This window comes from Protopterus annectens, chromosome 11.part0 (genome assembly GCF_019279795.1).
Source record: "Protopterus annectens isolate FY-2018-M chromosome 11.part0, PAN1.0, whole genome shotgun sequence".
Taxonomy (NCBI): domain Eukaryota; kingdom Metazoa; phylum Chordata; order Ceratodontiformes; family Protopteridae; genus Protopterus; species Protopterus annectens.
The window spans coordinates 765,886,390-765,911,731 of record NC_056745.1 but is presented as its reverse complement, the minus strand read 5'-3'; the positions used below and the strand labels follow the sequence as shown (position 1 = coordinate 765,911,731).

The following is a 25,342-nucleotide window of genomic DNA, read 5'->3' as shown; positions in this document are numbered from 1 at the left end:
CCAAACATTTTTATTACACAGACGTGAATATAAAAAATGTAAGCGCTTTTGCACAGATCCACTATGGTTCATCAGACATATATTTATATTGTAGAAAACCAAATCATGATCAAGAAGCAATTAACTCCTCAATAATAAAATCATTAGTTGTCATGGATACCACAAACAATTGCTACAATTTAATAAAATTTGCTTTCACTCCATCTTCACATAAAAAACATCTTGCAAATAGGCTTCACAAGTGTCAGTGTTAAGATCACATAGCAATTCCTAAAAATGCAGCAATACTCTGTTTTCAAAACAAAAATTTGTCAAACCTACCTATCACTATTTCATTCATAAAAGTACTTAGTAATGAGCAAAACAGCTTGCAGTCATGCAATGACTCAGTCAACTCATCCATGTTCCCTTAGCCATCTCAAAAATTCACATCTCAAAAAGGTTTCAAAAACATCAATATTAAACTTATGATTTTTCTTTTTATCAATATCTATCATGAAAAGTGCTCTCAGCAATCAGAGATATAACAGTCTCTAAACCTATCTGCTGTACCACTTTGTCAGATCTCCAAACTCATAGCATTGCTTGGCAATGGTGGTGTGTCACATTGCCAATGTGTTCTCATGCGATCAGGCACTGTTATGTCTGTTAGTAGTAAGATCTTTTACAAATGAGGCAGTGATCATGGTAATACATAACCGAAATGTCATCACCTTATGTTTACTATGTGTTGACCATATGCAGACTTGCTGTTTTTTTTTTTTTTTTTTGTCTTTTTTTTTTATGAATGAGGAGGAAAACTCAGATTAAGATATTTGTATGCACTCATATTGCTATTTATTTTTATTTATTTGACATTTGTTAACCGGGATAGTCCAACTGGGCAGTAGGCCTTTTTTCAGCAGAGGCCTGAAGAGAAAAGCTCCAAGCAGTACATATAAGTAACAAAATACAGAAAAAAATGCTAGGGCAGGTATAGTGACTTCAAACATATTACAATTCAAAAGTTACATACAGTACTAAGAAGAAAGCTACAAATTGTCACACGTAAAATAATGTGAACAAATAAATTATACAGGAGATAATCCCAAGGCAGAGATCACTATCATAACCTACAGTGCTGCAGGCTGCAAGAAAAACTGACTATTAGTACATTTGTGAGACAGAGAAGATATGGTTGTTACAGGAGTACGATAGGAGTGTAGGAGAAGTTGGATAGTTGCATAGGCATGACCAAGATATATGAAAAGTATTCTTTAGAGCCGTTTTAAAAGAGTTAGGGTTTGGGATTTATCCAAAACTAAGTGGTAGTTTATTCCAGGCATTTGCCATTGAGTAGCTATAGAGAAATTTGCCAATATTTCTTTTGGGCACATATACTTGCAGAAGAATTCTGTTGAGAGCTATGGAGACATGGTTGGAAGTGTATGGATGGATGAAAGAAGAGAGCCAGAGGGGCAGGAGGAGAGCTCATGCAAGACAGAATGAGACATGAGAAGCTGGGGTACTAGGATTTGATGATGAAATTCCAGCCAATGCAGGTGTTTCAGTGCTAGGCAGTGGTGAGAGTGGTAGGGGTTGTTGCAGGCAAATCTTGTAATTTTATTATAGGGGATTTCCAGTTTAGACAATGTTGGATTGGAGGTAAGAATAGGGGCTGCATGGAGTAGGGTGTGGAGTAGGAAAGCTTGTGCTAGGGAGAGCCTAGAAGCATCTGTGAGGATTTTTTATGCCTGTATAGCAGGCCTAACTTTTGATGAGTCTTTTTAATGCACTGCTGAATATGGAGATCGAAGTTTAACTGGTGATCGGTAACTCGTAGGTTCAACAGAGATGTTGGTGTTGCTTAGGGAGGAGACAGTAAAGGAAACTTTATGATACTGGAGAGATTTTGGGAGGAATAGGAGAATTTTAGTTTTCTTAGGGTTAAGTACAAGTTGGTTTGGAAGTTGGCCATTTTTCAATTGAGTGCAGTGTGTCTTACATGAGGGTGTGAAGATGGGAAATAATGTCATTAGCAGCAGATGATTGTGGAATCAGCAGCATATTGTATAACTGAAGAGAGTGGAGAGGAAGACTGGAGGTCTTTAATAAAGATATTAAAGAATAGGGGTCCAAGGATGGAGCCTTGAGGTACCCGTTTGTACAGGTAAGAAGAAAAGTTAGATTGCTATTTAACTGCTTGGAATCTATTGGAGAGGTAGCTGGAGAACCAAGAAAGTGCAGAGTTGGAGACATTAAAGGTGGGTAGTTTGGACAGTAGTAGTGTGAGAGAAACAGTGTTGAAGGCTTTGGAGAGACAGGAGACTAACTTATTGTAGTCAAAAGAGTTTGCAATATAGTTAGTGAAGGATGTCCGAGCAGTAGCTGTACTGTGTTTTGGTTGAAAACGATGCTGTGTAGGGGTAAAGAGATTTTCTAGCAGAAGGTAATCAAGGAGCTGTTTAGGAATGCATTTTTCTAGAATTTTTACAGGGGAGATAGAACGGCAATTGGCTTGAAATTTGAAGGGTCAGTTGCGATACTACCTTTGTGTAAGGATATGACAATTTTTTTTCCAGATGTCAGGTACAATGTTTTCTTTGATGGAGCTAGTTACTAATATGGAGATGGGGTAAGCGATAGAAGTGACAGCATTTTTTAGGAATTAAGGAATGTTGTTGACTGATGGAGAACATTTTAAGTTTGCTAAGAAGAGATTTGATACAAGTTGTAGGGACAGGTTTAAAAGAAGAAGAGCTGTCTGAGTAGATAGAGGGGAAGTGGGGTAGGTATTATGGTCACTTTTGGTTAAATTATGGATAGAATCAATGAAAATTTAATTCAGACAGGTATCAGTGAAAGGGCAGGGCATGGGTTGGGCAATAAGGGGCTTCCAGGATACAGAAGCTTATTTACAGATTGACAATTTTTGGGGGGGGGGGGGCTGGAGTGAGGATTGCTTAGTGGTTTTTGATAAAAGTTTTGCTTGTCAAGAGTGACCTTTTCTTGGTTAAATTATGGAGCTCTCTTATAGGTTTGAAGATCAGTGGAAGATTTATATTTTTTTTCCATTTTTACCATGCACAATCTCTCAGTCATATGGCTTCAAGTGGCTTTTGTTAACCAGGGAGTGAAATGACTTGATTCCTATTTTCCTGATGAGGGCCAGGTAGGTTAAGTATGTCTAGAAAGATTTTGGTAAATGTCACGGACTGCATCCTCCATGGGGAGGTTATAGAGGGAGGACCAATTAGCTGAGGAGTGCAAGTGGTTGAAGGTTTTTGGGTTAAACTTAGAAAGTTTATGGCAGTCTTTGTATTGCTGGAGTTTGCGTAGCTGGGGAGAATGTCTAAGTATAATGTGTGCTGCTATACCTTTAAGAAGCTTTCTAGTAAGTCAGCACATGCAAGAGTGGCTTTGAGTGAGCAGCCAGTGTGAGAGCATGCAAGTATGTAGTTGTCAGTTAGTTTGTTTAGGTTTAATGTTCCTGTTATCTACCCTGATGGATTTGTATACAATAAACTACTTAAATGAACACCCAAGCCTCAAAGTCTTCTTCATGCACATAGCAGTGACATGGTGTCAGAAGTGGGATCCAGAGTTACAGTCGTGAGGCAAACGGTTAGAAATGGAGGAATATATATGAGTGGATCATCCCCTGCTGCTCAAATAACTCACAAAACAGGTAAACAAATTTCAGGTACTAAAACTTGCTTAAATTATGTATTTTGCTATAAATATAAAACAAAGCACTCCGAATGCTCAAAATGAATTTCTTATTAAAATGTCCAAAACTATGACATATTGATAAAAATATTTGAAACAATTATGGAAATGTTTGAAACAATATCTGAATTGCATAAAATGTACAAAAAAGGGAATACTACCATATTTTTCACTTTATACAACTTCATCGTATTAACTAAAGCTATTCAAAATATCCAAGTGTGCAAAGTGTTTGCAAGTGTGTGTAGTATTACAGTGCAGTTATTTCACAAAGTAAAGTTGTTTCAAAGAATATTTTGCAAAGTACAGTTATTTCGAAGCATATTTCAGAGCACAGTTTTTCAAACACCTTATTGTGCATTTGATTATTATTACAAGTACCTAGTGTGAGTGTGAATGTTTGTACATAATTACAACAGCCATTTTGCATTGTGTTCTACTAGAATCTGTGGTCATGGCACAAGGGTTTTCGCAGACCCACACCACTGGTGTTTGATAATATTGCAGAATACTGGTGTGTGTTTAAGCAGGAATACAATATTTTCATACAGGCTGCTTTTTCTGACAAAGACACTCCTACAAAGGCATTTATTCTACTTAATTTAGGTGGTTCAGAGGCCATTGAAAGACCATTCATTTGTGTATGCACCTGCTCTCTGTTTGCAGGGGAGGGGGAAGACAGTCATATAGTGGTACCAGCTGAAACAATGGAAGACCCAGAGTATTTAAAATGTAAATTTACAGAAATGTGTAATCCCCAAGATGAATATTACAATGGAAAGGCACTTATTTCACACAAAGGATAAAAAGCCTGGTGAAACTTTTGCAGCACGTATAACAGCCTTATTTCTCAAGGCCAAAACGTGCATATTTGGTGATTTGAGAGAGGAGTTGATAACAATAAGCTTGAGTGTGGTATTAATAATGAAAAGTGAGATATTTTGCTTCAAGACAGTGATTTAACATTAAATAAAGCTATTGAGATTTTTCAGATATATGAGCTTACAGAAAAGCACACAGGTATGCTTACAAATGAGAATAGCTGTGTAAGGTACAGTGACAAAGCTCATGTTGATAGTATACAGCATGTGGTTAAAAGAAACAGGCCTAAGCATATGGCAGCTACTGCAAGTCCTATAACAGTCCCTGGGTAACCCCATGTCTTTTCAGCAAATTCCAGGGCATGCTTAGTGAAGTATAAGGGTGAGTCAGCAAACTCCAAACATCTGCCCTCACCCAGCTTTATAGTCAACTGTTGTAATTGTGGTGGAAATCTCAAACTCAGAAGAGAAAAGTGCTTAGCTTTTGTTCAGCAGTGTCATTGTTGCAAAAAGCATAATCATTCAAATAAGGCACATTCTTATTAAAAGCGAGCACTCAAAGAGGCAAGTTAATCAATTAGAAAGCTGCAACCCTACTTTTTATGTTGATGGTGTGCCTGTTCTTTGTGAAACAGCCAATGCAGAAGATTTGTGAGCAAAGAATGAGATCTTTAGTACTGTTTGGAATAATTGGAGTAACATAGAGCTCAAAGCAGATACAGACTCAAAGTGCAATGTTATGTCAACAGAAACATTTGCTAGAGTAAAGGCTGCAGAACTTGATTTGACAAAGTGTGCAAAGCTTGTTGCTTATGGTGGTGAAGCGATTCAAACTAAAGACTCGGTAGTACTTTCATGTTATTCTGCTGGGAACAGCTATTACTTACAATTTTTTCATAGTCAAGAGACATGTGCTGTCATTATTAGGCCTCAGAGACAGTTTGAAAATGGGACTGCTTTCATTTAATACAGAAGTTCACCATGTAAGCCTGCAGACCAATAGCTCAAATTTCACCCATAACATTTCTTCTGAGTATGCTGATACATTTGGAGACAAACTAGGCAAACTACCAGTTGTGTATTCCATGAAGTTAGACCCAGAGGTCAGCCCATTTATCAGACCAGCATACAAAGTTCCAGTAGCCATGCAGAACAGAGTCAAATCAGAGCTACACAGAATGGTGCAGCTAGGAGTAATTTGTCCAGTAAAAGAACATACTGAATGGGTATCCTCCAGAGTAGTAGCTCATAAGAAAATCTCAGATATCAGAATATGTATTGATCCAAGAGATCTGAGCAAAGCATTGAAAAGGCCTCATCATCCAATGTGCACAGCCAAGGAGGTTGCTGCCCTCATGCCAAGTGCCAGTGCATTTTCTGCCTTAGATGCAGAGAGTTCATTTTGGCAAATTTTGCTTGATTGACAGTCTTCATTGTTAACCACATTCAGAAGATGCATATTTCCAAGAATGCCATTTGGAATAAATTCTGCCAGTGAAGTCTTTCAGCATGCGATGGAGCAAATATTTTTTGGCTATCCCTGTCCTATTATAGTAGTAGATACTCTAAGTAGAAGGCAATGGTGAAGTCGAACATGACAGAAACCCTCAGGAAAGTTCTGGAAAGAGCACATTAAGTGAATTTTAAGCTGAATCCTCAGAAGTGCAAGTCCAGGGTATGAGAAGGTACTTATGTTGGTCACTTGTTTACCAGTTCAGGGATATGACCAGATCCTTCCAAGCAAACAGCAATTCTCGAGATGCCAGCTCCAGACAATGTCCAAGCCCTACAACATTTTCTTGGCATGGTCAGTTATCTATGCAATTCTCAAGATGCCAGCTCCAGACAATGTCTGAACCCCACAATGTTTTCTTGGCATGGTTAATTATCTAGACAAGTTCTTTCCAGATTTAAGCCAATTTTCAGCGCTGTTAAGAGAACTGACAAGCAAAAATGTAATTTGGTCATGGTCAAAACAGCACCAAAGGATATTTGATGTCCTGAAACAGAAAGTTGCTAACCCACCAACTCTCAGCTACTTTGATGTTCACAAACCAGTTACTCTTTCTTGTGATGCTTCTAGGTTTGGTCAAGGTTCGGTCATACTTCAAGAGGGTAGACCAGTAACCTATGCATAAAGAACTCTTACCCAGACCAAGTTGCAATATGCCCAGACTGAGAAAGAGCTTTTGGCAATTGTATGCATATTTAAAGTTTCATGATTATATTTATGGTCGAACAATCCAGATCGAAACTAATCACCAACCTCTTCTTACTGTTTTGAGAAAGCCTATGTATACAGCTCCAGCAACACATGATGCTCAAATTGCAAAAGTACAATTTTACTCTTGTTTACACAAAAGGCAAACTTCTTTATCATGCTGATACTTTATCCAGATCCCAAAAAAACAGAGAACAGCATAGTAATGAGCAACTTGATTTTGGGGTCATGGAAGTGAGACATTTTTCTTCCACATGTCTTGATGAGCTGAGAAGGTAAAACTGTATCAGTGGAGGATGGCATTCAAATCAATCTTGTTTGCCAGCAGAAGTGCAATCTCATTTTCCACACTTAGGGGAGATTTTGTCAGACAATGGTATCATCATGAAAGGTCCTACAGTGATTGTTCCAAAGTCCTTGCAACAAGCGTATATCAAGATCTTGTATTGTGGCCACCCAGGAATTGATTCTATCAAAAGAAGAGCAAGAGGTCTAGTATTTTGGACTTCTATGTCAAGAGATACTGAGAAAGTACTTTCATCTTTTCCAGTATGTAACAGTACAAAGCCGCATCAACAGAAAGAACCACTTCAGTTAAGACAGATTTCTGAACTACCTTGGTCTACCGTAGCCACAGATATCCGAGTGGAATGGTCAATATTACTTGGTGTTAGTAGACTTATTCAAATTGGTTCGAGACTGACCTACTTCCTAACCTAACTTCCAGTACTGTCATTACCAAGTTGAAGCAATATTTTTCTGGCCATAGTAGTCCACAGAGTTATTTCTGACAATGGTGCACAGTTTACAAGTCAGCAGTTCAAGATATTTGCAGAAGAGTGGGACTTGTTTCATATTAAGAATAGTCCTGAATACCCTCTGTCAAACGGCTTGGCTGAATGTGCGATTCAAAGTGCAAAACAGCTGTCAGAAAAATCCAGACATGACAATACTGATGTTTTTCTCAACTTGTTAAATCTCAAACATTCCTTGTGATTAATCATCTCGGTTCACCAGCTCAGAGACTTATGTTGAGATAAACCAGAACCCCATTACCAATTAGTTGTAATTTACTGGTTCAAAGTACTAAGAACAACAAAGCTGTAAAAGCCTAACTGTTGAAAAAACATTTGTCAAAGTCGTCTTACTATGATAAAACCAGCAAACCACTCAGGTCATTGATAGTGAGGATGCAGACATCAAAAGGTTTCGATTGTATCGAATTTGTGAAAAGTTTGTATCAAGAGCAGAGATCGGACATTGTGGAATCAAAAGGAATGGAACTCAGATGAAATCGGAAGCATTCCTTGCCAGTGTCTGAACTAGTGTTACAGTATCTTGCCTGAGAGAGTCTAGTTCTCAGAGTGACTTGTCCAATGTTAGTGTTCCAGATAGCATTCAGTCAGTAATCCCTATTCCTGAGAAAATCCCTGAAACTCCTCAAACAGAACAATCTCCAGTGACTGTACCTGTTGCTAAACCCAGTCCTAACTATTATGTCACAAGTCAGGTCGCATCTCAAATCCTAGTTCCAGATGCACGGCAACCTGGACATGACTGCTGTTTTTCTTTATTAGTATATGCATAATTGCATGCCTATTCAAATCTCATTGCTTATATGAGACAGCTCAGTAAAGAGGGAGGATGTAGATCACTGCGTGTGATATACCTTTAAGAAACTTTCTAGTGAGTCAGCTCATACATACAAGTACTGAGCACGTGCAAGCAAGAGTGCCATTTTGAGTGAGCAGCCAGAGTGTCAGCATGCAAGTATGTAGTCAGTCAGTTAGTTAATTTTAGTTTAATGTTCCTATTATCCATCTTGATGGATTTGTATACAATAAACTACTTAAACACCCAAGCCTCAACGCCGTCTTAGTGCACATAAGAGTGACATCAGGTAGGGTGGAGGGGTTGTGATAAAGGTTAGGATTGGAGGTGAGGACCCATTTTAGAGTGGAGCCAGAGTTGGAGTGTTTATTTAGATGAGTAAGGGTAGTGATTAGGTGCGAGAAACCATGGAGGCTTACAGAGGTGTTAGGGGAATCAGTGTCAAGGGTACTCCAGTCAATATTAATATCACCCAAGATTACTATTTCATAAGAGAGTCTGAGAGATCCAGGAGAGGATCTCCAGAATAAGGATGCTGTTACCAGGAGGCTGTAAATAGAAGCAGTAGCTAGTTTCTTGCGATTGTTCAGTTTACAATTAACAAAAAGACAGGTTTGTCTCCCAGGGGCTGCCCTGTCTCTGGAATATACTTGCTCAGACCTAATAGTAAGCATTAATATACCCTGACACTTGATTGCCCAGCAGGGCAAGGCTCTTTATTCACCCCCTCACCAACCAAGCGAATAAGCAGTTCACCCTACTATTCAGGCATGGTCAAAGGGCAATTTCAGGTGTACTCTCCAGTCCAGTTAGTGAATCTGGGTATCCTGAAGCAATGTTACAACTGCCTCATGCACACAGACAACCCTCTCTTCCTACCACAAAACACTAACATATGCGAGAGATGCAATTATACAGCCAAACTGGAGGCTAAGCTGTCTCCACCCAAGACTGGAACAGACAGTCAAGAGGAGAAGGTTAACACTTGCACCACACCTCCAGCCACACATAGACCTACTAAACCAGCACTGGTAAATACACAAATACACTAAATCATACCCAGAGGCTCTAAATAAAAACCTGCAAAAGCATCAGAGACCTCCAAAGCAGACAACCAAACAACCTGCACCTCCCGTCACAAACCAGACAACACATACAACACAAAATCAGTGTGCCGCACAATCATAGCCCTTAAAGCGAAATAACATACCCAACACACTAGTAATAGGTGACTCTATAGTCAGGTACACTGATGTCCCACTCACTAGGCTGGACAAGCAGAAGGTTACTGTTAGCTGCCTGTCGGGAACCAGAATCTGCCACATAACACAAGCACTCAGGTCACTCCAGAACAAGTACAAATATGACTCTGTCATTGTTCATGTTGGTGTGAATGACCTGAGACATACCTCCCTGGACTACATGAAGAGAGACATGTAAGAGCTCTCTGATCATGTAGCTCAGGCTGGTATGACCCTGACCCTGAATAGCATCCTGCCCTCACTAAGAATGATACCTCAGTATAAAGAAAAAAATTATCAGTTTCACCAACTGGCTAAGCTTCTGGTGTCATTCAAAGGGGATCCAGTGTCTGTCAACCTGGGACGACATGCTCGACAAGCTGTGTTGCTTCGCAAGAGACGGCTTGCACCTGTCACCCCTAGGCTTTCGAATACTGGCCAAGGCTCTTGCTGCCCCCATAGTGCCTTTTTTTAGGCAAGGCTCTAAAGTTAAACCCACCTCCGTAAACAGCACAATTAACAAAAAAATTAGGGTTATGCTACTCAACGCCAGGAGTTTAAATCTCAAAATGCACACGCTCGAAGCACTCCTCAGTATGGAGAACATCTACATCTGTGCAGTAACTGAAACCTGGTTCAAGGCTCTAGAGAGCACCCCAGCACTAATGGGCTACAACTCATACCACACGTTTCAGCCACAGAACACGGACCGAAATACAAAAGGAGGGGGTGTATCCATATTCATCAAGGATACCTACACCTCCAGGGTAGTGGAGCAGCATGATACCTGTGAGATCATACATGTGCAACTAACATCAGGCAAATCTGCAATGCAAATTGTGGCCTGCTACAGATCTCCCTCCATGACCCAAGACTACCACTCCACCTTTCTGGAGACACTGGAAAACATGAAGGTCCTACCAAACACCCTGATATTGGGCGATTTCAATTACCCTACCATTAACTAGGAAAACTACGAGTACAAACTCCCAGGCCCAGCGCTTCCTGGAATTCAACTCAAACGACCTGGATCAGCTGGTAAAATCCCCTACCAGAGGTGAAAACATATTGGACCTGGTCATCACCAACATGGGCGACAGGTGTTTCACACCAGAGATCAACCAGTCACTGGTTAGATCAGACCATAAACTAATCACTCTGGATGTCCACACCCCCAACTAAGGAAACCACAGTAAAAAACTTTTCTAAAGCAAACTTCATCTTACTTAGGACAGAGGCGGTAAGTTTCACAGCCCCCACCCTAAAGAATAACACTGCCCAAGATGCAGAAACCTTTACAAATGCACTCTATGAGCACCTACAAGGATGCGTGGATTGTGCCATCCCTAGCAAAACCAAGACTCACTCCTCTAAGAGAAGGAAACCAATCTGGTGGACCCCTACCATAAACAGGCTATGCAATAAAAAGAGGAAACTAGTTCAGAAAAAAAAAAAAAAGCAAATCCCAAGAAGGAAAGACATCCCTGATTAGTATCAGTAAGAAACTAGGGTCCCTCATAAAATCATCCAAGGCTAACTTTGAAAGAAAAATAGCCAAGGATTCAAAAGATAACTACAAAGCCTTCTTTAGCTATGTTAAGAATCTAAGTGGCAACTCGCAGATGTGCAATGAACTGGTGCAAAATAGCACAAAATATACTGAACCTACTGATATTGCCAACATCCTGGCAGATAGATTCAGTGGAAACTTCACCCCCCCACCCCCAAACTAGGTGTCCCTGCTTTTATTACAATAGTTTTGTATATATTCAAAACTAGATGCATATATGTATAAGTATTTTCTTTGCTTTAGTAAAATACAAAATGTGTATGCGCCTCCGAGATATTTTTAAATGGAATATGATTATGTTATGTATTTTAGAAACTGATTACTTCAAAGTTTTTAGTGGAATGTAATATATTCCTTTACATTTTCAGTGAGACACTCCACTAATTGTTCTTTTTAAATACTTGTGTGTTAGATCATGATAGGTAGGCTGTGTCAAGTGTTTCTTAGATTTTTAACTATAATGTGATGTCTTGATATGAAATTTGCTAACACTGAAGGAGGACGTTTTTGTCTGAAAGCTTTGTTTTATTAAAAGAATTTATACAACGCTGTGGAACTTGACTTTTTTTTGGTTCAACCTTTGTCCTTCATTGACAGGGGCGACAGGTGCTGACTGAGTGTTCTTTTTTGGGATAAACTCTTGGTTAGGCTTATAAGGGCCCTAAGGCCATTAACCTAGTGATCTCCTATGATACAAGGTATGTAGGGAGATCCAGGCATAAAAAGAGGACATTTTTATTAATGATACTTCATAGACAGAGCAGATATGTTTTTGATGGATATGGATTTGTGAGTCTGAGAAATTTTGCTGGGGGTGGAGATAGGAGGGTGAGAGGAGTAAGCAGAGAGAAGAGTTGTGGTCAGGTCCAGAGATGGGATGAACATCACCTGACAGTATTAAGTTTAAAAAGAGTAATTTGAGAGAAGTGTGGTGGTTGTAATAGTGGCAATTTTTTGTTTTGGTTTTAAGGAGTGTGGATAGTGGGAACATCTATTTTTTGCAAGATGTAGACAGAAAGATGAAAAAGTGAAGGGGCTATATGGAAAGAATAGGTGGCAGAGTGATTGGCTTGGGGAGGTAATAGTGGGTGGGGAGTAACTGTGTGTCAGAGTGCATTGATAAGCAATAGAGGGGAGTCGGAGAAAGGGAGTGATAAGAATAATAAGTAGTAAGCTTTTAGAATATTGTAGGTTTGGGGGAGACACTGTGGTAGGCAAGGGAAATAGGTTGCAAAATGATTATTTGAATGAAGTGGTTGTGAAGCACAACTATGCAGATCTTTAATAGGATAAGTTGTTTTAAGTATGGAGGAAGTGATTGCTGAATGGAAGATTAGGGAGGAAGTTGGGCTGGGAAAGCTGTGGTCAAAGGGGATAGAGTATAAACACAGGGTGTGTGTGGGGTAGGGGAGCAGAGTGAACCAGAGCACAGCAAGGGCAAATGCAGCGGGTTGGACCAGGTGGGAACTATGTGGCAAAAACAATCAGTAAGCTTATTTGTTTATTTTTTCTTTATATTGTTTGATTTTTACAAGGGATACCAAACTAGGGGAAGTATTGAAACTAGTCTCTGTGCAGGGAAAAGTTTGTAGTCAGGGTAATACTAGAGCCTTTAGATAAATGTAGAGAGTTAAATTTAGGTCATCAGTTAGTGGACAGACAATGGTAAGATATCTGCAATTTAAAAAATATGCTAATAGACAATAAAAGGGCCAGATGTAATTGGTTAAAAGGGAGAAGGGAGGCTTAAGAGATAGCATGATCACTGAAGAAATGCTACATGTTGTGCAGAAGCACCACTAGCTGGGCTACTAGTTGGGCAGAGTGGAAATGAAGCAGAGTATTATCTAACAGAAAAGAAAGAAGGATCACGGTGTGGTGATGTACAGGTAGCCGGTACACTTAGGCAAGCTATTATGTAATAGAAAGTTACAATGAAGAAACATACATTAACAAGGAGTACTGCTTTACAGCCTGCTTGTGGGGCTCCTTACATGCAGAAGTCCTCGGTGCGCTTGCAAGAAGTTTCTTGTGTACCTCAAGGGGTGATGAGTTTAGAATAAGGGCAATGGCGAGGTGTGCATTACCTCTGGAAGAGGCGGCAAATATAGAATTCCCAACTGCAGGCCAGCAATCTAGTCAATCATAGCAGCACTCGTACATCACCAATGACTGCTGAGTGGTAGCTAGGGGCAGTCAGAGGGAAAGAAAAGAAACTGTGGAGAACACCAGAGGTTTAAAAAGTACTCTGCCATTCTGGATTTTGTTTCAGAACAGTTTTACATGACTTTTTCTCCTAATTACTCTAGGGGAATTTTTTTGTTTAATGAACAGTATGATGTAATGGAAGAATCTAGCATTTCTGTAATAGCTTTAAAAACTGGATTAATCTTTTGAATATGAAATATGCAAATATGAAATATGCATTTCAAATAAAAGGCATTAATATACTCACTATCCATATTTTTGGGACACAGTCAAGAACTGAAAATATTTATACGAAATGATCTAACATTTAAATTGGAAAAAGTTTTAATATCTTCCCATGTCCCTTCTCTGTTCACAACTCCATCTAACTCCAAGACTTCAGCATGTTACCAGTGATGAACAGGATTCTAGATTACTAAAATTATATGAATTTTATAAATCATTAGGCACTGAAACTTCTTTGTTAAAACCAGTTGTACAACAGAAATTATTAAAGTGGTGATATAGGATTCTTTGAAAGCATATTTATATGGGAATATTCTGATGTGGAGGAAAAAAATGGAATTAGATAATCAAGAGAAAGAACACTATAAAATCTCTAATACGGAAAAAGAAATATACAAGTACATTTTCTTAATAAAAATAATAATTTTTAAAACAAGATGGCAATAGCAAAAAATTAAACTTAAATATTCAATGACCTGCTAAAGGTTTGCAAAATTTAAAATTTTAGTTGGAGGAAGTACACAAGGAATTAAAATATTAAAAATTAAATTAAAACTGAAAGTGGAGAAATGATTCAAGACTTCAAAGATTAAAATAGCATCAATTAAAATAATTCAATAAATCCAGTAAATAATGCATTACAGAACTTAAACTAGAGGACACTGACTATTATGAAAATCACCACACTGAAGTGACTAAGATTAAAAATTTAAGTTATAATAAAGCACCTGCAGGGGATGGAATAACTAAAGTATATAATCTATTTACCAATAAAACAATACACTTTTATATGAAACAATCAGAAATTCCAATTAACTACTTGCATACAATATTGATACTGAAATAAAACCAAGAACATCCCCCTCTCTTAATTATATAGACAACGCTCACTATTAAATATAGATAACATTTTTATTTCCATTTATACAGTTAGATAGAAGGATTTATCCATAGTATTGTCAAGGAAAATCAAACAGGTTTATAATGCACAGACAAAATATATTAAAATAATCTGTATGAGATATCAACTATAATAAAACGGAGGGTTGCCTTTCTAAGTTTAAATATAAAAAAATGACTTGGTTAATTGGGATTATTTATTCAAAACATTGGAAACATTTGTATTACCAGGTAATTTTACCATATTAGTTAACTCATTCTCTCTAATGCAGCTCAGGAAGTTTGTACTGAATTTCCAACGGGCAGAGCCTAAGCTTTTTGACAGAATCAAATTATGTCCTCACATTTCAAACAAATGTCCATATCTCTAAAACCATATGGGGTTATGAAAGAAGTATAAATGGCAAACTCTTTAGCACAAACTAATGTGGTAGCATTCTTTAGGTTCTAGGTCTTAAACCAAATTTTATAAGACATAGTAAACACAGTAACTATTACATTTGTAATATTTTGTAAACTTAAAATATCTCAGCAACCACTCAAGTTACAAACATACTGTCAGAAGCATTTTATTAATCTAGTTGAGAGCTTTCATAGGAGGCTAAAGAGTTGTCTGTTACTTGGTTGAGATATTTACAAAAATGAGAAAATTGTCTATGCAAATTAATATCATAAAAACAACAGTTAATATCTATTTACCTGCACTAGACTGAGGTCAAATATTAATGCAGTTGAGTTTGCCACTGTGTGAGCTTTAACATGAAATATTTTAAAACCTTGTGCGTAGCATGGTATGGGAATTATTGATGCAAATATGAACAAGCAATATTTGAAGCCTAGAGGTGTCAGTTGGAGTTAATTGCAGATGCACCTGGAGGTGTCACTCATATGTAACGAGTTAACATATATTTTAGAAACAAATTATACATTAAAATAGGTGATAATCTAATACTATTGATATAAAAGGTACTAAGCAAAGAAGCCCATTATCACTGATTTTGTTTGCATTGGCAACTGAACCCCTGGCAGAGGCAGCAAGACTGAATAAAATCATGCATTAAAATAGGAATCCAATATACTTTGACAATTGCACTATCCTATCGAGAGATATTTTAATCACATGCATTAAAACAGCTATGAATAAAGATGGATTTATTAATGGTACAGCTTGGAAATCACTATGACCGTAACTACTAAACAAAAATCAATAGAACCAGAGTATTGATTAATTTAATACAGAACGGCTCTCAGAAGAATAAGAATATGTGGGGATAATTCTGAAAGAAAAATGGCATGATATTACAGAAGCTTTGAGATATTTAAAGATATTAACACTCAAATATCAGGAATAAACTATCTTAATTTTGAGAAAAACTGAAAATAAAATTATACCTTTTCCTAAATCCTTATATGTAATTTGCAGAACTGCTCCAATTCAAAATAAATTGCATTTAAAACTGATAAATCTCCAAGTCCTTTTGCAGAACCCTGCTAAACTTAGACCAGAACATAAGCATCATATCAGAACTTACAAAAGCAGAGTTATTATGCCTGATATGGAGACTTGCTCACGAGCTCATGGATGGCACTGTGGTACAGCGGTAGCATTGTCATCTCACAGCAAGAGGTCCTCCAGTTCAATTCTCGGCTGGGGTGCCTTCTCTGTGGAGTCTGCCTGTCCTCCCTATGTTCATGTGGGTTTCCTCTGGGTGCTCCGGCTTCCTTCCACATTAAAAAGACATGTTTCTGGAGCATTTCTCCCCGGGCCTCTGCTTTCAACTGACTTTGTTCCAAGTCGGACTTTCCCAGTTAACAAATGTTAAATAAATAAATAAATGAGCCACCAACTTCAATGCAATTATACACTGGTTAGATAACTACTCTTTTCTAATGGGGAACTACATTCAGAATTGTTTGAAATGAAATAAAATCACAACATTTTGGATTTGTCTTATATGATGTGGTTAGTACTGTGGAATTTTTTCAATACAAGCTCATAACTTCATTTTTTATTAATTATATTAAAAACATCAACAACTGCTGATTAATATCCACATTTCAAAAAATGAATTGGTTTTATCTCTTTTGTATTACAAAATGTTTATCTGAATGTATCGATATGCATAAACGACTGGAAAGGTAAAAAGTTGTTAGGTTGGTATAACTGCTTTCATAACACTTAAAGATACTAATGATTTAGTACATGCATTTGGGTTTAAATCATGACCAGGTATATCTATAAGGAGTAAGAATACATGCAAGAGAGTTAACTACATCAAATATCAAATACTCTGAACCACAGCATGTCTAAACGTTTTGAATATATATATATATATATATATATATATATATATATATGTGTGTGTGTGTGTGTGTGTGTGTGTGTGTGTGTGTGTGTCATCTTACTGATCTTATTTGATATTTACAAAAATTTTTATTGAATAAAAAGAAATTTAAACATATTGGAATTTTATTTTTCAAAAGAAACAATACATGTTTGAGATTGATAAAAAAATCTATTTTAAAATCAGTAGAAAATGCCAAGGACAGTTTTGGAAACATACATGGAAATGGATACATGGAGCCTTCTTTACTCCTTGCAGAACTGGGAAAATATGTTGCTGTAGAGATGTTCTTCAAAAGGGATGCCAGCAACAACCTATTCATCAGTCCACAGGACATCAAATGCAGATGGAAGGAGTATTTCTAGCAGCTTCTGAATGAAGAAAACCCCACAGCAGCTGTACTGCCCAGAAAGGAAAAGAGGAGGAGCCCACACAGTAGAAGAATAGGACCTAGGAATATGAAGTTAGAGAAAGCAGCAGGCTCAGATGAGGTCGCAGCAGATATGATAAAGATGCTGGGTGAGATAAGGGAGAAATAGCTCCTGAGGGTACTAATAGCAGTGTGTAGAGAAAGGTGTACCCCAAATGACTGGAGAATAAGCATACTCATACCAGTGTACAAGAAGAAAGGGGACATCCATAACTGTGGGCAGTACAGAGGCATCAAACTCCTATCACACTGCATGAAAGTTCTGGACAGGGTGACATAAATGGATACGCAGAGTAGTAAAATGTAAGATGGGAGATGAGCAGGTCAGATTCAAATCAGGATGCAACACAATTGACCTGATGTCTGCAGTGAGACTGATCCTTGAGGAGATGCTAGAGATGAGGAGTGTGTCAAATTGGCATGCCTAGACTTGGAAAAAGCATATGACAAGGTCCAAAGAAAGCCGATCTGGGCAGTACTGCGGTGGTTTAAAGTCACAGAAACATTGGTAAAATGTATGCAGGCCATGTACCAGGACCCAATGGCTCAAGTACGAACAGTGTTCAGCTTCACAGAGGGATTTACCAGTGGGAGTGGGTGTACACCAGGGTTCAGCTCCTAGCCCACTGCTGTTCATACTGGTGATGGACTACATTAGTAAACAGGTCAGAGGGGGCAGATCAACAAAGTTGCTGTATGCAGACGATATGGCATTAGAGGAAGACTCTGAGCTAGAACTTCAGCAAAGGACAGGAGAATGGAATGCAAAACTGAAGGCACATGGGATGAAACTAAGCACAGATAAGATGTTGGTAAGAAGCTGAGAATAGAGGTAGAAGGGAAGATACTGGAACAGGTAAACAGCTTCAAGTATCTGGGAGGGGTGGTTGAGGAGAAGGGAAGTCTGAATGAAGAGTTCAAAGCTAGAATCAGAGGGGCTGCAGCCAACTGGCAGAGTGTCAGGTGTAGTCTATAACAGAAGAATGCCAAAGAAGCTGAAAAGTAAGGTGTACGAGACAGTGGTGCAAACAGTACTACTGTATGGTACAGAAACCTGGGCAGTAAAGACATAATAGTTGAAGGAGCTAGAAGTGATGGAAATGAAGTGCCTAAGAAGGGTGGTAGGATGCAAACTGTGGGACAGATAAAGAAATGAGGACATAAGAGCAGAAGCCAAAGTAGCACCAATTGCAGAAAAGATCAAAGAGAACAGATTATGGTGGTTTGGACACGTGCAGAAAAGTAGAAAACTATCTGGTGATGAAGATTTGGGACAGAGAGGAAAAAGTTAAGAGGAAGTGAAGAAGTCTGGCAAAGAGATGGATGGATTGTGTGAAAGAAGATGTGAGACAGTGAGACATGAGTGTTGAAGGTAGGAGTGTGGCACTGAATCGAGAGAGTTGGCAACATTTAACACGATAACCCAACCCCATGTAGAAAAAAGAGGATGATGATGCTGTAGAGGTACATTAGAAGAGATCCTATCTTTAGTAATCTGATTCGCCACCATATTTTCGGGCTACACAAGCAAAAATGGTTAAAAAGGTAGCAACCTAATTATATATCATATTTAAGTGGCAAACATATTAATTAATGCAAGAATGAGAAGCAATGTATAGCTAGACAAGCATTATTAGAAAGAACTAAAAGTTTTTTCCAAGTCCTTCATTTAAGATGAATTATGAACCCTGAGTAATATGGAAAAAATCAAGATTTCAATAAACCATTGGGGTACTTATGGTAGATTGCTTTGACATGAAGAAATTACATGGGTCTATCTGCAGCTGACAATTAAAAATGTAGGTCATCAGGTCATTACAAGACAATGAGCTAGTGGATTTAATTTTCTCCTTTCTTCACTGTTGATAATCATACCTCTTGGTGCGTTCTACTGATTGTACAAATTTCACAATGTTTTTGTTGTTTATCAGTGTGTTCACCCTTGTTTTGATATGCAGCAATATTAGAACTTTGGATATTGAAGAGCTGGCATTCGGAACATTGTTAGCATACAAGTATACTCCTAATACAGTAGCACCACCTCTGATACCCACTTCCCTATTTTAAAATGTTATATGTACATTCCAGTGATATTGGCACTTAATGAATGCATGACTAACCAAAAGAGTCAGGCTGTATATTATAGAAAACTATCACTTCAAACCAAAACAGGAGGTGTAGCACATAGCTTCTGTACATTAACAGTGAAGTTTAAAAATCATGCACATCTCTCATACATTCACTGGTATTAGATGCACTTGTGGAGTAAAGAATTTATAATCTGCTGATCTTGTAAGACTGACAATTAAGAAAGTACTATCACTTACTGGAAAAATAGAGGTTTTCAATCCTTAGTAACAAAAATAATTCTTCCTGGTTGCCTGCAGTAACATTTGTATAATTTTCTTATGAGCACTGTCTGTACTGCTTTCTTCTTTTTGGCATCATTTCTGTGATAGCTTGGATAAACTTGTTTTGCTTTGGAAACGATTTATGTGCATTAGCTGTGAACTACACTAGATTGAGATTATGTAAAATCAGGCATGTCTAACAGATTTTTAAGGTGAGTTGTTATATAATCAACACCTTTTCCCCTATTTTCTTCATGGGGTTGGGGTGTCGTACCAACTGTTGCCCTCTCTCTCTCTCGATTCAATGTCACTCTCCTACCTACTTCAACATTCATGGCTGACTGCTGTAGGTCTTCCCTCACACAATACATCCACCTCTTTTGCTGGATGCCCTAATTTCCTCTTGCCTTCTTTGTCTGTCCCAAATCATCTTCACCAGATTGCCTTCTGCATGTGTACAGAACCATCATGATCTGTTCTCTGACCTTTTCTGCAACTGGAGCTACCTTGGCTTCTGCTCTTATGTAATCATTACTTGTCTGTCTCAGTGTGCATCCTACCACCCATCTCAGGCACTTCACCTCTATCATCTCTATCGTCCTCAACTGGCTTTAGTGCCTAGGTTTCTGTATCACACCGTAGCATTGGTCACATTACTGTTTTGTACACCTTACTTTCCAGCTTCTTTGGCATTCTTCTTTCAAATACTACCCCTGACACCCTGTACCAGTTGGCTGTAGCCTCTCTGATTTTAGCTTTGACCTCCTCATTCAGACTTCCCTTCTCTTAAACCACCACTCCCAGATAATTGAAGTTGTCAACCTGTTCCACTATTTTCCATTCCATCTGAAATCACAGCTTCACTTGATTTTTTCCTCCATTTGCTGCCATTACACCTCATGTGCCTTCAGTTTTGCATTCCATTCCCCTAACCTTTGCTGAAGTTCTTGCTCAGATTCTGCCTATAATGCCACATTGTTTCTGTTTACAGTATGCCACTTAAAACCTTAGCTTGTTCAAAACAAATGCAAGTTAATGGCTTTTTGAGGCTATAAAACTTGGGTTCTTCCACTGGTTAGCTTATATTGGACTATCCATGGCCTACATGAAAAATTTGATTTCATTAACTTCCTTTGCACAGCAAAAACTCTCAAAATGTATGTGGTAAAATATTCTTAGTTTTGCATAATACATCTTGACAATCTCCTCAAAATACCCACAATGTAACAAAACACACACACATCCTTACCTAACAATGTTGCAGTGCGACTGGCTCCATCAAATATTTTCAGATAGTCCCAAGTACAACCACTGACGCTTTCCGTAGAAAAGTCTTCTATTTCTATCTGTACTCTTTTTCCTGATACAGAATACAGTGTCCAAACGCATTCCAGCATCACTGGGTACATGTCTGGATAACTGGCAGAGAAGATTTCACCAGCTCCAACTCGTAACAGAGTAAAAGGCTGACATGCTAAAATCATAAAACAGACCAGTAGGACATAAGTGACTATGAAATCACAGATAAAAGATTTTTGTGCACATTAAGTCATCTCCTAAACCTGGAAATTAGCCTCAAAGTAGTGAAGAAACTGTCATCCACTTGTAACCTCAATGTTACATTCTAGAATACTTTAATGAACTACTCTGTAATTAAACATGCAGCATATAGCACTGTCCCAAACCTATGGTACCAATGATTTGTCCTGTTACCCAATTAAAATGGACTTAATTGCCAAAGTGACAAGACTTTTCCCCAAGTTCTAAAGGTGAATGCCACAGCAGTGAAACCCGTATTGCAAATTTCTTATAAACATGACTGTCTGGGATTCCATGTTAAATAATTGCCATTTCAGACACGAAAACATGAACATTCTGCTATATACTGTGGATGTGTCACTACAGTAGGAAGTAGAAAACTGCCACTCGGACACGATGGTTTAAAGCTGAGCACAAGCTTTTACTTGCATCTTGCCACATTAGAGTTTAGAAATACTAACAAGTTTATAAAGAAAACTAAATAGCTGTACAAGAGTTATGCAAGGTTTCAGACATCATGCAACATATATAGGAACACACTTACCCGAGCATAAAAAGGAGAGCTGAATCATCCAGCACAGAAACCTGATCATAATGCTGCACAGCAAATTTTTAAATAAAATTCAGCATACAAAATTAACATATTTTACATTTATAAGAAATAAATGCACATTTAGCAGACAAAGTGATTCTAATTCTAGATGAAGAATTTTACATCCATACTGAAACCTCATTCAGCCAGAGCTTCCAGGCACAATCGGCTTGAGTCTAGATGAACATAATACAGCAAAACTAGAATGCAGAAAACTTTTACTGTGCAAACTATATAGCTATAGAGCTGTTTTTCTAATCGTTACTGTGTAGCTAGACCATATTTTTTCTGATTCTTATTACTGACCATCTCCCATTCACAAGTGTTTATAACAAACATATCTTTACGTAGCCTGGAAATGATTTAGTGATATAATTTTAGTTACGTAACAGTGACATTTATTCAGTGCCAAAATTATAAAAAAATAAATAAATAAATTGAACATGTGAAAGTTTTAGCCAAGACAAGTAAGATTGCCCTCCAATACATACAATGGATCGAGTAATATTTGAAATACACACAGATTTTGTAATACACATCCCAGAACTAACAGTACATTTTCTTCATCATATGCACATTTATTGAAAAGGAGCATTGCAGATCAAGCACAGTTATAAACAATCTTCCTACAAGGACTAGACCAAGGGAACATTCTCTTCGGATGTGAAGTGCTATATAGACATCCTTATCAGCAGAGTGACCAGCTTATAGTTTGAAAACTTTAAAAATTGCCTAGCTTTAAAAGTATGCTATCTTTTCCTCACAAAAGAAAAAGAACTACATGGAGTTCAGAATAATGGCATGACTTGGCAAAGTTTAAACTTGTACAGTTGTTGATGGGAGAAACATTTTTATTTTGTCATCAAGAATGGCCCCCTTAAAATTTTCCTAGAGTTGTTACTACATCTTATGGACTAAACCAATAATACTTCACAAGTTAAATGTATAGGCTAATGTATTTTAATACTCCTTATAGCAACAGGAGACTTGCATACTGGAAAAGCACCGTCAATTATGCATTGCAGGTGAAATTCCTTAATTTGACAAGTGTTGCATGTAAGATGTAGTACTGAAACCATAGTGACACAGACTGCTCTTCTAAAGCAGTAGCTTGTGTCGGATTACATGAAGCTTTGGCTTCTGCATGCAAGTTATTGTCTGAGGCCTTAATGTAAATCATTTTGTAGGTGTGTCTATATGTGGAAAGAGTGCACACAGGTGAGTTAGTGACACTGGAGCACAAACTGCAGCTACATCATCTACAGCAACATCAACTGAAGTGAAATGCACTGTAAAACATGTGTTGGAAGGTGATAACAAATATGATGTAGCAAGTTAGGTCCGAATCCAAGAAATTTTTGTTTTGCCCCTCATGCTCCACAGCCGACACTTAGCTGCCACCGGCTCCGGTTCTCATTCACCAGATTTATTGGACCCACCATAGCCTCTCCTGGGCTCATTCTAACCCACATCTACAGCATTTGAGGAGATTGAGGACACTGGTGCAGTGTCATACTGCTGCCAGAGAATGTGCCCTATCCCCCCCAATCAGTTCGTAACAGTCTCGTGATCACGGCAATTGCTGCTTCCTGCAGATGCCAGGGCACTTCTGTGCACATGCCAACCTCCTAACCAAACAGTAAAGAAATAACATCTTATGAGCAGCAGGAAGGATTGGCACCAAAGTAACCATTACTTTACTATCAGCATATAAAAAACAGAGCATGAATGCAGATAAGTAAGAAGTTAGGGAAAATGTAATTAATGAAGAAAACAAAGGCTTATGACTGTAGCCCTGCAAAACTGGAGGATAACCAGATAAAGGACAATAGGAATGTTGTGTAAGAATTTACCATTAACTCCATATTTTTAACTGATGCCCTAAAGGTCTTCAGCTATTCATTTTTCCCGCACCAAGAGGATATTCTACATTTTCAAAGTTATTCCTAAGCAGTTCTACTTCAGAATTTTGTTTCTCTGAAACGTATGGACAGGGCTACCACTTATTTTTTTTCTGGATAGTCCAGAAAACTGAAATTTGATCTGGTAATCTGGAACTGGCATTATAAACATCAGTATTTTATTTGCCAAAGCAAACAGAATACTGGGAGTTTTTAAATTCCCACTCTCGAGAGTTTCGGTATCACTTCAGAGTAAGGCTTAACATGAGAGAGTAATTTTAGGGAAGGAGCGAGTAAAAAAGGGGAAAAAAAACACTAATTCACAATGGCAACTCCTTACTGTACCTGTATTTTATTTATATATATGTATATATATATATATATATATATATAGATATAGATATATGTGTGTGTGTGTCTGTTCACACCTTGGTTTTATTGTTTCTTGACTATTGTAACTTCCTGTAAGTCGAGCTTCTAGACTCAGAACAGCAGTGCTTAGCTGGAGAAGACCACCACAGGCTGGCTAATAACTGGTGTGTCCCAGTATCACCATACTATGCTGTTTGCCTGCAGCCTGCACCAAATGTTCATATCCCTTCTACAATATTTCGATCATGGTTTACTCAACCCCAAGTCAGTTGGGTCCCATATGTTCAGGAACTATTAGTAAATTACCCATCCTTCACTTGCCCTTTTGCCAGTTTCGCGTTACTGTAGTTCTGAGAATGGGACTGAGATATTCAAATTCATTCCATTGTTTATCAGAGCCCATACACATGGAACCTACTGCTAGGGTGTCTCAGAAGTCCTGTTTCTTAACAGTTCCCCTTTAAAACCTATGTTGTCATATTTTATTTCAACATCTTATTTATAATGAACTTGCCTCTTTCAGTTATATATTTTATTCTTATTTGTACTCTACAGTGCTTCGTAGAAGCATTAGAATACATTTGAATTGGAACTTCATAAATTACTAACTGAAGATCTTCTCTAATGGGATAGTCACATTTTTTAGCATTTTAGATGCATCTCTGTTAATATCTAGTAATAAAACTCATGCGCTGTGCAGGATTGGGACCAAAAGCCTGTCCACCATTAATCACCCAGCATCACAGCTTTTAAAAGTGTAGATAAGCCTCTCTTCTGCATGCACTGCAATTAACTTAGAGAGACAACCACATTCCAACTAGCATTCATACATTGCAAAAATCAATCATAATCAACTAAGAACATTGTGTACAAACCCTTGCATTTATGGCAATGCATGCAAAAGGAGGTCTGCTTATATTAAGACAACTGCTGCAACTCTGCCTCCCAAAACAACTTTCCAACCCACCTGCCATTCATTATACCAACACAATACACAGACGCTTTCCACCACACAGAACCAATCTTCCACTAACACCTCCAAAAACTATCAAAGTTAGACAAAGCATGCAATAGCAATGAAAGGAAGCCCTCATGTGCCCATAACCGTCATTACTGGACACCAGTACTTTACTTCTGTACACATTAACAGTTTCTCCAAAGGCATAAGACCCACTTCAAACCGTTCTCCTCCTCCTGGATGGCAACAATGAGCAAATCAGGCTTCTCTGCTCCTTCCTCAGAAACCTGTGTTTTATAACATTTTAATGCAAGTAACAATAGAAGCAAGTACAACTGAAATATTGCAT

The 25,342-nt window shown here is 38.1% G+C and overlaps 1 protein-coding gene across 1 annotated transcript in view; it reads right to left on the bottom strand.

Annotated features, from left to right (window-relative positions):
• OVCH1 (ovochymase 1) overlaps positions 1 to 25,342 on the bottom strand; it is a 675,688-nt gene that overhangs the window by 294,480 nt on the left and 355,866 nt on the right. Inside the window, exon 8 of the mRNA XM_044087248.1 lies at positions 20,881 to 21,105. Coding sequence (XP_043943183.1) covers positions 20,881 to 21,105 — 225 coding nt within the window. The remainder of the gene's footprint in view (positions 1 to 20,880; positions 21,106 to 25,342) is intronic.